The 16,233-nt window shown below is 39.6% G+C and overlaps 2 protein-coding genes across 5 annotated transcripts in view; both read left to right on the top strand.

The window, feature by feature from the left end:
• LOC133659143 (uncharacterized) overlaps window positions 1–4,514 on the top strand; it is a 60,547-nt gene extending 56,033 nt beyond the window's left edge. The window contains exons 5-6 of the mRNA XM_062061878.1: window positions 4,243–4,336; window positions 4,415–4,514. Coding sequence (XP_061917862.1) covers window positions 4,243–4,336; window positions 4,415–4,514 — 194 coding nt within the window. The remainder of the gene's footprint in view (window positions 1–4,242; window positions 4,337–4,414) is intronic.
• The window catches only part of LOC133658517 (RNA-binding protein Nova-1-like), a 123,166-nt gene continuing 106,945 nt past the window's right edge, over window positions 13–16,233 (top strand). Inside the window, exons 1-4 of one of the 4 annotated variants that reach the window (XM_062060641.1) lie at window positions 13–201; window positions 2,155–2,237; window positions 4,415–4,660; window positions 11,040–11,108. In XM_062060641.1, coding sequence (XP_061916625.1) covers window positions 4,645–4,660; window positions 11,040–11,108 — 85 coding nt within the window. In that variant the 5' untranslated portion in view covers window positions 13–201; window positions 2,155–2,237; window positions 4,415–4,644. Of the gene's footprint in view, window positions 202–2,096; window positions 2,238–4,414; window positions 4,661–5,756; window positions 6,090–11,039; window positions 11,109–16,233 lie in introns of those variants that run through there. The other 3 variants (XM_062060642.1, XM_062060639.1, XM_062060640.1) reach the window with 3 other exon arrangements.

Below are 16,233 nucleotides of genomic sequence, written 5' to 3'. Positions count from 1 at the left end.
ACTGTCTTTCAAAAATAAGGAACTGTTTTGATACAGACCTTGTTTTAGCTGTCTCAAGACCAATGTTGTGGAGTCTGGTGCGTGAACAGAATATGGTGTTTATCAGCTCCAAAACAGTCAACATGGCCGCCAGGACTTCACCGTATATGTTTGTACCTCCAACAATCATACTCTCCCATCATGTTCTAAGTGTATTTGCAGGTAAGTAACAAGCACACACTAAATGGCAGGAATTATTAACATAAGTTGAGCAAAGGAATTAGGTCGTTTTGATCTATTCAATCTATTACAACTGTGCAAAAATAGAACTTATAAGACACAGCTGGGAAGGAAGTGTACTTTCAAAATAAAAGATAACCATTAGTGCTGTCGTTTAGCGCTGTGTTGGTATGTATACAGGAACATTGTACGAGCATGAATTGATTAACGTGGACCCCGATTTAAACAAGTTGAAAAACGTATTCGGGTGTTACCATTTAGTGGTCAATTGTACGGATGGATTGATTGATTGAGACTTTTATTAGTAGAATTGTACAGTGAAGTACATATTCCGTACAATTGACCACCACGGAATATGTACTGCACTGTGCAATCTACTAATAACAGTTTCAATCAATCAATCAAAGATGACTATTAGGGGTGTAAAGATTAATTGATGTATCGATTTATATTCCTATGGATCTGTGCTCGGCAAGTTTGCCTTCCGGAAGATAGGTGTCGATTCAACATTGTTTTAAAATGATTTTATGTATACTAGAAGAAGGAAAACATTGGATTTAGGAACTACAGACTTTATATTATTTTTAAAAATTATTTTTATTATTATTTTTTTTTCCAGTTTTACACGAGGACCACTTTATTTCGTTTTTTTATTTTAATTTTAAAAAATTAAAAAAATGTAAAATATTTTTTTATTTATACAAACAGTTGAAAATAATCAAAGCAAGTACAAAAACTGTACAAAACAGTACAAAACAGCGCCAGGGGGTTGTAAATTCAAAGTAACTCAAATAGAATGCTATATATATATATATATATATATATATATATATATATATATATATATATATATATATATATATATACATACACATATATATATATATATATATATATATATATATATATATATATATATATATATATATATATATACACTACCATTCAAAAGTTTGGGGTCACATTGAAATGTCCTTATTTTTGGAGGAAAAGCACTGTACTTTTCAATGAAGATAACTTTAAACTAGTCTTAACTTTAAAGAAATACACTCTATACATTGCTAATGTGGTAAATGACTATTCTAGCTGCAAATGTCTGGTTTTTGGTGCAATATCTACATAGGTGTATAGAGGCCCACTATCACTCCAGTGTTCTAATGGTACAATGTGTTTGCTCATTGGCTCAGAAGGCTAATTGATGATTAGAAAACCCTTGTGCAATCATGTTCACACATCTGAAAACAGTTTAGCTCGTTACAGAAGCTACAAAACTGACCTTCCTTTGAGCGGATTGAGTTTCTGGAGCATCACATTTGTTGGGTCAATTAAACACTCAAAATGGCCAGAAAAAGAGAACTTTCATCTGAAACTCGACAGTCTATTATTGTTCTTAGAAATGAAGGCTATTCCACAAAACTGTTTGGGTGACCCCAAACTTTTGAACGGTAGTGTACTCCACATGTGTTCATTCATAGTTTTGAAGCCTTCACTGACAATTTACTATGTAAATAGTCATGAAAATAAAGAAAACCCATTGAATGAGGAGAAGGTGTGTCCAAACTTTTGGCCTGTACTGTATTTGCAAAAATAGAGGCTCGGTTTAGTGGTTTAGAAGTGGTTTGGCACCACTAGCGAGGACGCTACATTGCGTTGAGTACGCCTTTGTTCGCTTGTCTCTGTCAAATTGGCGAGACACAGCTAAAATGTGTCGTCAACATGCATTATCACGATATGACAACAGTACCAAAAGCTCTTGGTGCAAACCTAGTACCAACCTCCGGGGTTTATCGTTAATACCGTTTTATCATTACATCCCTCGTACTAGTAGTTTTCTCTTTGTGACTTCAGCGACTGACATCATCCTTTCAATCTCATAGAGTGCTCCCTCCTCTTTCTCCTCCTCCTCCTCCATTGACTCTGCTATCGATCTCGTAGGCGAGGCAGAGAGCGGGTCAGCGAGGAGGGCAATCATGCAAATGTGAAGCGGGGGAGACAAGAAGTGATTAAAGTGTCCATTGGTGAGTTTGACTTTTGATTGGTGGCGACGTTTGCACTTCCACCACTCAGGCTGCTAGCGCAGCATGGTTCACTGTACTGTGTATGTCTATATAATATTCTATTTTGTTGCAGTTTGATTTCCAACTGTAAGTCTTGTACTTTTTCCTTAACAATTTAAGCCAGCGGTGCCAAAGTGTGGCCGGCAGCTAATTTTTTAACGGCCCGCGACACATTCTAAAAGTAGTACTGTTACAAAAAAACATAAAAAAGTGGAATACAGGTGAAATGTTTAAAAAAAAAAAATTGGTTGCAATTAATTCACTGTATACAGTATATACAATATACTGTATATATTCTCCTTTAACATTTCCTCTTTTGTTTTTTTTGAGAAATAATACAAAAATACAATAAATGTCATATAAAAGTTATTTTTTTCTTTAAAACTTTAAAAATAATGACTCAAAATCAATCTTGGTATACATTATTTACCTATTGGGGAAATATTGCATAAATACGTTTTCTTTGACGAAAAGAAAAGAAACCCCCCCACCCCCAAAAATCAATTAAAATATAATAAAAATGTATACTACCATAGGGTAAGGAAAAATAATAATATTAATGAATTACTTATTTTTAACACGTTTATGAGTGGGGCCCTTTTTCTTTCCCTAAGAATTTTTGTGGGATTTTTTTTTAAACTCATTGCTTAAAAAGTAATAAAGAATCAAGATCAATGTTGTTATGAATTATTGACATAAGGGTCCAATTACTTCCCGTCAAATATTCCACTTTGAACATCCATCCATCCATTTTCTACTGCTTGTCCCGTTCGGGGTCGCGGGGGTGCTGGAGCCTATCCCAGCTGCTTCGGGCGGAAGGCGGGGTACTCCCTGGACAAGTCGCCACCTCATCACAGGGCCAACACAGATAGACAGACAACATCCACACTCACATTCACACACTAGGGCCAATTTAGTGTTTCCAATCAACCTATCCCCAGGTGCATGTCTTTGGAGGTGGAAGGAAGCCGGAGTAATTCAATATTATCAAAATATTATATTATCATGTATTAAAAAAATATTTTTGGTTAAAATCAAGATAAATACTGTACTTAAATATCTGCTTGACTTATGATTTCAAAACAAATGATCAAATTATAGACTGTACAATTGATAATATATTTTACGGGTAAATTCCGCCGACTGAGTTTTTTCCGTAAAATCAACTTTGGTACTGTTTTTTTCCAAATACAGTAAGACACCAAAACATAAAAAAACAAACAAAAAGAGCATTAAAACAAGATTGGACGGTAAAAAAAACAACAACTGGCAGCTCTGTTGCTTGAATTTTACCGCTAAAAACAGTGGTATTGTTTCTCCATTCCATTCTACTTATTCCATTTTTTTATATGCTGTAAAAAACCCACTGCTTTTACTGTAAAATTCTGGTGACTGAGCTGCCAGTTTTTAAAGTAAAATGTTAATTTTTTTTTGCAGCTTAAGTAAAAAAATACATTGTTAATGTATTATATATACACATGTATATTCATATATTACTCATTGTTAAAAGTGGCCCTCTGAGGACAACCCTAACTGCGATGTGGCCCTCAATGAAAACAAGTTTGACACCCCTGCTTTAGAGCTTCCACTGTACAACAAAATAATGACTGTGCTGTTCTTCTGTATATTCTCACCAGCAGATGGCGCCATAGTCTAAAAATGTCAGCCTCTTCAATGGCTGCGGTAGCCTCTCAGAGGAAGATGTTCATTGCAAATTACAAAGTTCCTTTGGAGCTTTATGGTCATCCAAACCTCTCAGTGTCATATTTGGACCTGAAGTATTCTTGGTTAATGCGTCTTCCTGCACGCACCTCGTGGCGCTGTTTAGTCGGTGGCAGGTGTCAAAAGGAAGTTCCCAGAACCAAACATCTGTAGCACAGCTGCACTTGTATAGTTTCGTCAAAAAATAAGCCAAAAATACCGTCGGGGAGTGTGCTTTACTGCTTGACTTTTTCCACATGCGTAGAAACATCTGGATGGAGCCGTGAATGCAGCTCGGACCTAAAGGTGCCGGTGCACAGGCCCCAAACGAGCTGCCACGTATACTCCCTTCTAGAACGGTGCGCTGGCTCCCCTCTGCATTCTGTCATGGCCGTGTGAAACTGTGTGTGTGTGTGCGCGTGTGTGTGTGCACGCAGGCAATGTCACCTTGACTACAAGCTACAGGAGGCGATGAGGGCGCTCTGCATCCGTGCACTGGACAGAGGAGGGACTGATGGTGCTCGCCCGTCCGCCTGAGACCACGCACGTGTGTGAGCGACGAGCAGCCGGAGAGGAAGAGCGAGGAGGATTCGTCGCTCCCGGGCGGAACCGCAGCCGCCGAAGATTCCTCTCTCTTCAGATCCCCCCCAGCTGAGGCGCCCCCGAGATGTCAACGCACTCAGGTGAGTCACATGACCGCTGACATGGCTTCCTTGTCACCGGTCACTCCGGATGAAAAGGTGTGTTCATGCGAGGCGACTCCTTGAAAGGTGGGGCCACACTTGGAGGAGTTTGCTGTGGACGAACGAGGAATAATAATAATAATAATGGCATCCAACACACCAATATAATAATGTTGACGGAGTATATTATGATTGATCGTATTGACGATTGCTTCTACTGTACTTGTGTAGCCTGTCACTGCAGGGTGCTACATTTTGTGGCTTTTTGGACTCTATAACAGTGGAACACAAATGGACTCCGGCTGTTTTCCAACCAAAAAATATTGGAAACAGTCCTCATTGGGATGCTGTGCTGTTGCATAGCAGACTACAAGCTATTATTTATTATCTACTCATAAACCTCTCTCTGACAGTGTTAATCGAAAGTGACTATTAATTACTCTCTTTGCATTGGAGCCCGCTGTAGCTTGTGTGCCTAATGAAGTGACCAGTATGTGCACAATAAGTGCAAATATTGACACGGGTCACAACATTGCTCGGTCTGCGTAGGCGCCGAACGAAGACTCGGTTGTTCTTCAAGGGAAAATGCAACGGAGTTGTAGTTAACGTGAGGCCCCTGAAGGCACCGCGCGGCCCTGTGACGTCAGCGCCCCTCCACCCAGTGAGAGGAGGGATGCTGTGGAAAGCAAAGACTGCAGCATCTTCAGCCGGAGAAGCAGTCAACGTCTCCTTCTCCCTCCGTCGCCCCACCACGGGGTGTCTGCGCGCTCCTGACAACCACGCACGAACGCGCCCGGATCCTTTTCTTGCGCCGCTCCTTCATCATCTTCGTCTTCTTCGTCTTTTTTTCCTTTTTTTTCCCTTTTTTTTTGCGCCGGATTGATTCGGCAGAGGCTGACAGCAGCAGCAGAGGCGCGCCCCCGCACCTCGCACCTTGTCGTGTATACGTGCGTGCGCAGCGCAACGACTCGCGCTTGATGGAAGACTGACGTCTCGTGCACGCGCCTCACCAGCCAGCCTCTCCTCTCCTGGAATCTTCTCGACCCCCCTCCTCTCTCCCTCACCCCCCCCCCCGCACAGCATCTCCCGATCGTGTGCGCGCACCCCCTCCCCCTCCCTCCCCCCCGCACAGCTTTGTGTCTTCGCCCGATATTGCGGACACGCGCGCGCGCGCTACACTCTTCCGAGGACTCGCCCGCGCGCGGCCCCGCTGCGTCAAGAGCGCCATAGCCGAGCAAAGGGAAGGGGGGGTTTAATCATCCGAGAGCAAACATGATGGCCGGCGGAGCAGTGCAGCAGAACGGCCTCTTCGCCACCCCGCTCCACCACAACCAGCAGCCCCACATGGAGGCCGACCCTCCGGACTCGCGCAAAAGACCCCTGGAGACCCCCACCGAGGCCAGCAGCACCAAGCGCACCAACACGGGAGGTAAGAGATGCGGTGGGCGGATGCGGTGCTTCGGTTCTGCAGGGCCCCCACAGGCGATGATGCTCTTCATTGTTATTTCTTATTATCTTTATTATTATTATTATTATTATTATTATTATTATTATTATTATTATTATTATTATTATTATTATCGCCTTCAACGCGCTTAACGGAGCGTTTTTTTTATCCGCGTCGTGCGCGATGACCATGAAACAATGAGAGACGTTGATGGAGGAAAGCAGCCCCGCTATAGCCTCGCCTCTAACTCGGCTGTGTGTGTTGTTGTTTTTTTAACTAAGCTCCGCACGGAGGAAGGAGGAGGACGTAAACAAGTGAAATCCGGATGCGGCTGGTGCGTGAAGGCATCATGACCTTGTGATAATCTCACACATCAGCCACCATCGCGAAACCGTGCAGTGCAGGATTATTACTATCCATATTAGCAAGCCTACTGAAATGACATTTTCTTATTTAAACGGGGATAGCAGGTCCATTTTATGTGTCATACTTGATCGTTTCGCGATATTGCCATTTTTTTTGCTGAAAGGATTTAGTAGAGAACATCGACAATAAGGTTCGCAACTTTTGGTCGCTGATAAAAAAGCCTTGCCTGTACCGGAAGTAGCGTGACGTCACAGGTTGTGGAGCGCCTCACATCTGCACATTGTTTACAATCATGGCCACCAGCAGCGAGAGCGATTCGGACAGAGAAAGCGACGATTACCCCATTAATTTGAGCGAGGATGAAAGATTTGTGGATGAGGAAAGTGAGAGTGAAGGACTAGAGGGCAATGGAAGCGATTCAGATAGGGAAGATGCTGTGAGAGGCGGGTGGGACCTGATATTCAGCTGGGAATGACTAAAACAGTAAATAAACACAAGACATACACTACCGTTCAAAAGTTTGGGGTCACATTGAAATGTCCTTATTTTTGAAGGAAAAGCACTGTACTTTTCAATTAAGATAACTTTAAACTAGTCTTAACTTTAAAGAAATACACTCTATACATTGCTAATGTGGTAAATGACTTTTCTAACTGCAAATGTCTGGTTTTTGGTGCAATATCTACATAGGTGTATAGAGGCCCATTTCCAGAAACTATCACTCCAGTGTTCTAATGGTACAATGTGTTTGCTCATTGGCTCAGAAGGCTAATTGATGATTAGAAAACCCTTGTGCAATCATGTTCACACATCTGAAAACAGTTTAGCTCGTTACAGAAGCTACAAAACTGACCTTCCTTTGAGCAGATTGAGTTTTTGGAGCATCACATTTCTGGGGTCAATTAAACGCTCAAAATGGCCAGAAAAAAGAGAACTTTTATCTGAAACTCGACAGTCTATTCTTGTTCTTAGAAATGAAGGCTATTCCACAAAATTGTTTGGGTGACCCCAAACTTTTGAACGGTTGTGTATATATACTCTATTAGCCACAACACAACCAGGCTTATATTTAATATGCCACAAATTAATCTGCATAACAAACACCTCCCCCCTCCCGTCCATATAACCCGCCAATACAACTCAAACACCCGTGCAACACACTCAATCCCACAGCCCAAAGTACCGTTCACCTCCGTGAAGTTCATACAGCACATATATTTCCCCAAAGTTACGTACGTGACATGCACATAGCGGCACGCACGTACGGGCAAGCGATCAAATGTTTGGAAGCCAAAGCTGCGTACTCACGGTAGCGCGTCTGCTATCCAACTCAAAGTCCTCCTGGTTGTGTTGCTGCAGCCAGCCGCTAATACACCGCTTCCCACCTACAGCTTTCTTCTTTGCTGTCTTCATTGTTCATTAAACAAATTGCAAAAGATTCACCAACACAGATGTCCAGAATACTGTGGAATTTTGCGATGAAAACAGACGGCTTAATAGCTGGCCACAATGGTGTCCCAATATGTCCGCTACAATCCGTGACGTCACGCGCAAACGTCATCATACCGAGACGTTTTCAGCAGAATATTTTGCGGGAAATTTAAAATTGCACTTTACTAATCTAACCCGGCCGTATTGGCATGTGTTGCAATGTTAAGATTTCATCATTGATATATAAACTTATCAGACTGCGTGGTCGGTAGTAGTGGGTTTCAGTAGGCCTTTAGCAAGATGCCGTCTGCATGGCAGTCTATCTCCATACTTGTTTTTGTTTGTTTTGTTTACATGCTGTCATGCATCTCATCACAGCATTCCAACCATCCGGAGACTCATGCACGCCATCATGAACAGCACCTGCAGACACATTTACTGCTGTACTGTACAAAGGCACAGTGGTGCACGATACTGTGCAAGTGTCAAGAAATACAACTTCCAAATGTGTAAATAGTCCGTGCAGTATGAACACTCACGGGGAAATGTGCTTCACACTGTAGTGAAATGCATGTGTGTGTATTTCAAGTGGGTGTAAATGTAACCCTAAACACTCATTTTTGAAATATGCATTATGAATCTTAAGGTTCTTGATCAGGTCACTGGAAAGTTCCACAAAGCTCTACTCTTGTTTTTGTGACATTTTAGCCGGTAATTATGCAGACGACTTATAGATGTACACAAAAACAACCTAAGACACTCATTGCTTTGTTGTTGTTGTTGTTTTTTTACTGATGAAAATTTTTTTCAATGCTTTTTAAAGCTGTTAAATCTGTGCTGCATCAAACCATCCCTGATATCTTTGCAAAGGTCTGTGTGACCTACTTGCATGGAAGACCATCAGGGAACGTCTGCAGCTTCAGCTTTGATTAGCCACTTCAATCAGTGTGCTCTTTAATAGTCACCTAAATCACTGATATGTCCATCACTGCAGGCTTTAGTCATTAGCTTTATGTTGCTACTCTTTATGTTAGTATACTGTTTTAAGTCAGTACTGTTTACATCAGTACTGTTTATGGTGGTATACTGTTTAAGTCAGTACTGTTTACATCAGTACTGTTGATGGTGGTATATTGTTTAAGTCAGTACTGTTTACATCAGTACTGTTTATGGTGGTATACTGTTGAAGTCAGTACTGTTTACATCAGTACTGTTTATGGTGGTATACTGTTTAAGTCAGTACTGTTTACATCAGTACTGTTGATGGTGGTATATTGTTTAAGTCAGTACTGTTTACATCAGTACTGTTTATGGTGGTATACTGTTGAAGTCAGTACTGTTTACATCAGTACTGTTGATGGTGGTATATTGTTTAAGTCAGTACTGTTTACATCAGTATACTGTTTATGTTAGTATACTGTTGAAGTCAGTACTGTTTGCATCAGTACTGTTTATGTTAGTATACTGTTGAAGTTTGTTCTGTTTAAATCAGTACTGTTTATACTGTTTAAGTCGGTACGGTTAACATCAGTACCGTTTATGTTAGTATACTGTTTGAGTTGGTACTGTTTAAATCAGTACTGTTTATGTTAGTATACTGTTTAAGTCAATACTGTTTGTTAGTGTACTGTTTAAGTCAGTACTGTTTGTTAGTGTACTGTTTAAGTCAGTACTGTTTACATCAATACTGTTTATATTAGTAAACTGTTTAAGTCGGTACTGTTTAAATCAGTCCTGTTTTTACAATTAAAGTCGGTACTGTTTAAATCAGTCCTGTTTTTACAATTAAAGTCGGTACTGTTTACATCAGTACTGTTTTGTTTAAGTCAGTACTGCTTAGATCAGTACTGTTTATGTTAGTATACTGTTTAAGTCGGTACTGTTTACATCAGTACTGTTTATGTTAGTATATTGTTTAAGTCGGTACTGTTTAAATCAGTATTGTTTATACTGTTTAAGTCGGTACTGTTCAAATCAGTACTGTTTATGTTAGTATAATGTTTAAGTCAGTACTGTTTACATCAGTACTGTTTATTAGTGTACTATTTAAGTCAGTACTTTTTACATCAGTACTTTTTATGTTAGTAAACTGTTAAAGTCAATACTGTTTCCATCTGTACGGTTTCAGTCATTACTGTCTATGTTAGTATACTGTTTAAGTCAATACTGTTTCCCTCAGTACTGTTAAAGTCAGTACTGTTAATGTTAGTATACTGTTTAAATCAGTACTGTTTACATCAGCACTGATTATGTTATACTGTGCAAGTCAATAAAGTTTACATCAGTACTGTTTAAGTCAGTACTGTTTGTTATACCGTTAAAGTCAATACTGTTTGCATCAGTACTGTTTGTTATAATGTTTATGTTATACTGTTTAAGCCAGGACTGTTTACATTGGTACTTTTCAAGTCAGTACGGTTTATGTTGTACTGTTTACATCAGTACTGTTTAAGTCAGTACTGTTTATGATATACTGTTTAAGTCAATACTGTTTCCAAAGTACTGTTTAAGTCAGTACTATTTATGTTAAACTGTTTAAGTCAATACAGTTTACATCAGTACTGTTTATGTTGTACTGTTTACACCAGCACTGTTTATGATTTACTGTTGAAGTCAATACTGTTTACACCAGTGCTGTTTAAGTCAGTACTGTTTATGTTGGTGTACAGTCTACGTCAGTGCCTTTTACACGCGTACTGTTTGGCAGTATAGTGTTAAAGTCCATACTGATGGTGATGTTTTGATTAATGAGTGAGGTCAGATTGTGATCTAATGTTTAACTGCGGCTTAGTGCTGCGTGTAAAAGCCCCCCGTGCCCTCTTCCCTGGGGGATGATGAGTGCGGCAGGCATTTAGACAAATGAAAAGGTTGGGATGATGATGATGATGATGGTGGTGATGATGATAAGCAGCGATTGAGCTGCCTTCACCAACAGGCCGAAAGTGAAAGCCCTAACTTGTTCAAATGTCTTTTAGTCACAATCTAATGTTAATGACAGCAAAAAAAATTATAATTAGTTCAGCTTTTTGGACAACTTTGAGGTTTGTGCTCCTATTGGTTGTTTCTCTGAACCATTAGTTGACGCCACACCCCCCACCCTACCCCGACCCCCCTCTGTGCTTCCTTTCTCTGTAGTGGCCTTCCTGCAGCCCCTTTTTGAAAGTGAAGGCATTGTTTTCCCAGACCAAGAAACTGAGAGCCATGGTAAGACACCTTCTACCTGTTTCTACAAGTAACCTTTGACCTTCTTCAATGCAGCAACCACACTTAAATAGAACACATACACTGCTCATGAAGGCATGCTAATGTTGTTGATACTGTATCCATGACACCCATTTCCATGTCTTTCTTTGCTTCATGCTGCCCAGCTGATGAGTCCTCATGACCTTTGACCTCATGCACGCCATGTCATTATTTGAGTTTGCTGCTGTTGACAATGTTTTGTCTCACGCGCGATTTAGAACTAAAACTTATTTCCAGGAAAAATAGTGATAAATACTGAGATGTAAATGTTGATACATACAAAGCTGCGGCTTTTCTTCGTCTTCAAAGCATTACCTCAACAAAGAGGTATGTTTTTATTGCAGTTTGTTTGTCAGCAGGATTATGCCAATATGCTGATTGTTATCGACGATGGTGTCCAAACAGCCTCTTTCATCATCTTTTGTTAGGGTGTGTTCACACTCCTAATTTTTAATCTGGTTGAAGCAGTGCTGTTGAAATTGTGGGGTGGCCTGACAGGCAAGGGACTTCTACCATTAGCGTCTTTTTTATTTTTGAACGATACATAAGCCTCCAGTTGGGAATGAATCAACAGGCTCAACCAGGTAATATGACCAAGTGAACATACATAACCCTTCAGTTGATTGGTTATGAGAATATAATAAATACATAAATATTGTCAGGTTTTAATTAAATAAAAATGTTTTCTATTTTTAGTTACTGGTGCCAGCAACTCATAGTGGTTTGTGCGGAAAAACAAATAATATCAAGTTCTCAATCGTATTTAAACTTAGTGGGGGCGGGTAAAACAATGTATTCAAGAGGATGCATGATAAAAACTAATTAAAAAGCATTAATGACAATCTCAAACTAACAGAAGAAGTCCTGAGCTGAAGTCTTAGAGGAGTTTCATAAGTGCAAAAATTATGACTCAAGTAGTGAAGCTCTATTTTCATTTGGACTTACATTTTATTGACACTTTATTGAAGAAATATATATATTATAATTATTTATTTAGTTATAGTTATGGTTGTCTGTCCGTGTTGACCCGAGGTGGCGACTTGTCCACACCGATAGGTACAGGCGGTAGAAAATGTATGGATGGGTTAAAGCAAACTCTATCCGTTTACTTTGCTGGTACGGTTCATTTGATGAACGCAGTCCACATAACCCAGGACCGGATCAGACCGGCAGACCAAGACTGCCTGATTGATGACCTCTTTATAATCTTTATGTCATCTTTGTTACATCTCAGCTAGTAAAAAAAACCTTTAACTTTAAACTCTAACCTAAGCGCACTGAATTGCACACCAAGGTTCCTTTTTTCATTTTTGATCCGCACCAGACTATAGCGCGGTCTTGATCCTTTTACAGGTGTTGGTCTGGGTTGCGTGCAATTCTCCACTGAAATGCTAGTGGGCTGTGTTTTCTGGAGCGTTACCTCAAAAAGGAACAATCAAACTCATCGACTATTTACTAGCCTGTTTGCTTCCTTTGTCGCGAGCAAACAATGGCAATTAAAGCGAGACGTTTTGGAGTGACAGTCACTTTGAGTGCAAGTATTGATCTGAAAAGGGAGGTGTTTGCAAAGTCACATATACTGTACACAGGACACAATGTAGTCCAAGCTGACCAGTCACAGCCTTTATGGTCTGCGACGTCGTGACTCCAGGTTGGATTTGTTTTTGGAGGAGCACGTCTGGGGGCAGAGGAAATAATAGATTTTTAGACGCATCCCAATTCGGACATGGAAGGATTATAGAATCGATTAGTAAACGTCAATAATCAATAATCGATCTATTTATTGTAAATAAAGTAATGCAGACAGTTCTAAAATTTGGTGCTCTGCAGCTAGCCATCTCACCGAGAGATCCGACCAGTTCGTTTATTTTAGGGCACTTATGTTCCAGTTTTGCACACATTTTCATTTAATAAATGTGGGAATTATTTTAGTTGTTTCTTATTACAAATGAATAGTTTTTTAAAGTTGCAAGTGAGTTACACTCTTTTAGGGAAACGAAAAGAAATGTAAAACTGCATCAATATACAGGTACATGAATTAAAGATGCATCAATAATCGATTTTTAATCGAATCGTAGCTCGTGAATCGCAATCGTAATTGAATAGTGAGGTTCCCAAAGATTCCCACCTCTACTTGCTACACAGGGGGGTTTGGAGGGGGAGAAGCAAACTGACATTGCTTATAATCCAGGCTTAAATCAAACTACTTTTATGGTTACATAACAATTTTTTTTATCGTTAGCTATTTTTTTTTCTTTTGCAGTGTGGCACCAATCAACCTATAGTTTTATTTGGGGAACTTCAGGCTACGTTCACACTGCAGGGTGGGATTTTGTTGTAGTAATCGTGGCTCCAATTGTCGTCTGTCGCATTTCTGGCAATTTCAAGGATTTTGTGCAATCAGCATTTTTTGAACCGAGTTATTGCGCGTGGAAGATTATGAAGGATTAGGGCAAACATTTGCGGGACGTTTGCTTCGACGTCTGCTCCGAGGAGCGCGTCGGTGAGCAGTTAGACAGCTAGGAGTTGTGGAACATTGACGGGAGTTTTCTGCCAGTTTTCTGCTCATTTGTCAACTATTAATTTTGCAACAGTCTATTTTGACCAAAAATAATGACACCGATCACTATTTGATGACGTATTGGTCGGATGAACGCGAGCAGAGCGTTCAGACTGCAGTCGCATTCAGACTGCAGTCGCATTCGATACATATCCATACCTGCCAACAATTAGGGTTTTCCCGTAATGAGTACGGTTTTTGATCATCCATTCCGGTTTACGGCTGGACTGGTAAAAACTACAGTTTTCCATTAAAAATGATTACCTTGAAATCCTATAAAAAAAAAATATTCGGGAAATCGCAAAAGAACCATATCAAAGCAATTATAATCGGCACTGCTCTGATAACTACCTGTCGAGCGATTCCGTATGCTGTGCAAGAGGCTATTAATAGCTCCACTGCCAAACGCTAGGCACCAAATCGCCATTGTTCTCAACAGAATGGACGGTCATGGAATCAGCTGGAGAAAAATCGCAAACAAGTCTTAAAACAAAAATAAAATTACAGTTATTCCGTGAAGAATATTCCAAAGCCTATAAGGGGAAAATTACGCAAACTTCACTTTATGCTGCACTAATGTTGGGATGGAAGAAAGGAAAGGTCTCCTTTAGTGTTCACTCCTGACAAGTAAGGAGATATGCACTAAAATTGAATTAATTTAGTAAATGCATAATTTCCTCTCCCTTATTTTGTAACTAACAATACTATTTTAAAATCATAGGTAATTTTTTTTTTTTTAGTATTTTTCAATTTTGATATCCAGACGACAATGTTATTTCCATAGGGCATGTTAAAATATTGCAACTTTAATAATATTTTTTATGAATTATTTTTATTTGAGAAACGACAGTAATTTAATTTAAAAAAAATCATAGATTCGAAGACATCTATGATGGTAACTTATGGTACTATACGTTTTAACTTTTTATTTATGTATCTATGACAGTTAATCTGATGTCATTACCATAACATTATTCAAATAATTGAATAGAAAATACATGTATGTTCTTCAAGCTGGGACGATTTCAATTCATATTTATTATGATAACACAGTAAGTTGAATAATGATTACATTTCACATGCTCATGTAAGGATAAAAAAAAAAGTCTATAAATTACATAATATTTGAAAAATAATATGCATCATTATACATCATTATTATCCGACCGGTACTGTAAATAGTCATATCACCCTGTCTGTCTGTCTGTCTGTCCATCCATCCGTAATACTTTCAGATTTCAATTTTTTTTATTTAGTTCTAACTTTTTTTTTTTAATAGTTAAATTTGGTCAAATTTTTGCAGTTTTTTTGTGTGTCAAAAGTTGCCTTTGATTATGACAAATGTAAAGGTTTTAGCCACAATCTAACCTGTCTGAATGCTGAAACTATTTTTGAGTTTCAAAAGTTGGCAGGTATGCATATCCGATTTATTTCCATGTACGAAAAAGGCCTGGGTTGGATTCGAAAAAGTCAGAATTGCAAGAATCCGATACAGGTCATACAAGGGCAAAAAAATGGGAATTGACCTGCAGTGTGAACAAGGCCAGAGACACCCCTGCTTTAGAAACTTTGTGGAGGCTTGGACATTAGTCCAAAAAAGACGTTTCCCTTCATTTCGAGGTCAATTCCGATTTTTTTGTCCATATGTGACCTGTATCGGACCTGTATAGTCTGAACGATCGCGTGTTGGTCGCGTTCTTTCGACCAATACGTCATCAAAAAGCGACAAGCGACATAATTATTCGCCAAAATCGACGGTCGCATAATAAATAGTTGACAAATGAGTAGAAAACTCACGTTAGTGTTCCACCGCTCTTGTCTCCGACTCCTCCCTCAGACGCTCTTCGGAGCGAACATCGGACATCTGACAGATGTCCCACATGCCAAAATGCCAAAATGCGACCTACTAGAATTGGAGCCATGATTACCGTATTTTCGGGACCATAAGGCGCACTGCCGATGAATGGTCTATTTTCGATCTTTTTTCATAAATATGGTGCACCGGATTAAAGTGTGCATTTAAGGAGTCATATTATTAAATTTTTTCTAAATTGAAAACATTTCCTTGTTGTCTACATAACATGAAATGGTGGTTCTTTGGTCAAAATGTTGCATAGATTATGTTTTACAGATCATCTTCAAGCCGCTTTCTGACAGTGTCTTCATTATGCGCCGTTTTGTGGGCGGTCTTATTTACGTGGCTCACCTTCGGCAGCGTCTTTTCTCCGTCATCTTTGTTGTAGCGGTGTAGCGTGCAAGGACGGGGGTGGAAGAAGTGTCAAAAGATGGAGCTAACTGTTTTAATGACATTCAGAATTTACTTAAATAAATAACGGAGCAGCCTCTCCTCATCCGGAAACAACAACAACAACGCTGTATTGTGTCCGGTGAAAAACCGTCTGACCGAAACTCTAATAACTAAAGTTCCTTGGGTGAATAATATAAACTCACTACACCGGTATGTTTTAGCGCTTTCATGGCGAGTTTACTGACAGATATAAGTAAGAACTTTACATTACTTTATAT

The sequence above is a fragment of the Entelurus aequoreus genome, linkage group LG10, assembly GCF_033978785.1.
Source record: "Entelurus aequoreus isolate RoL-2023_Sb linkage group LG10, RoL_Eaeq_v1.1, whole genome shotgun sequence".
Classification (NCBI taxonomy): domain Eukaryota; kingdom Metazoa; phylum Chordata; class Actinopteri; order Syngnathiformes; family Syngnathidae; genus Entelurus; species Entelurus aequoreus.
This window is presented reverse-complemented; position numbering and strand designations above follow the sequence as displayed.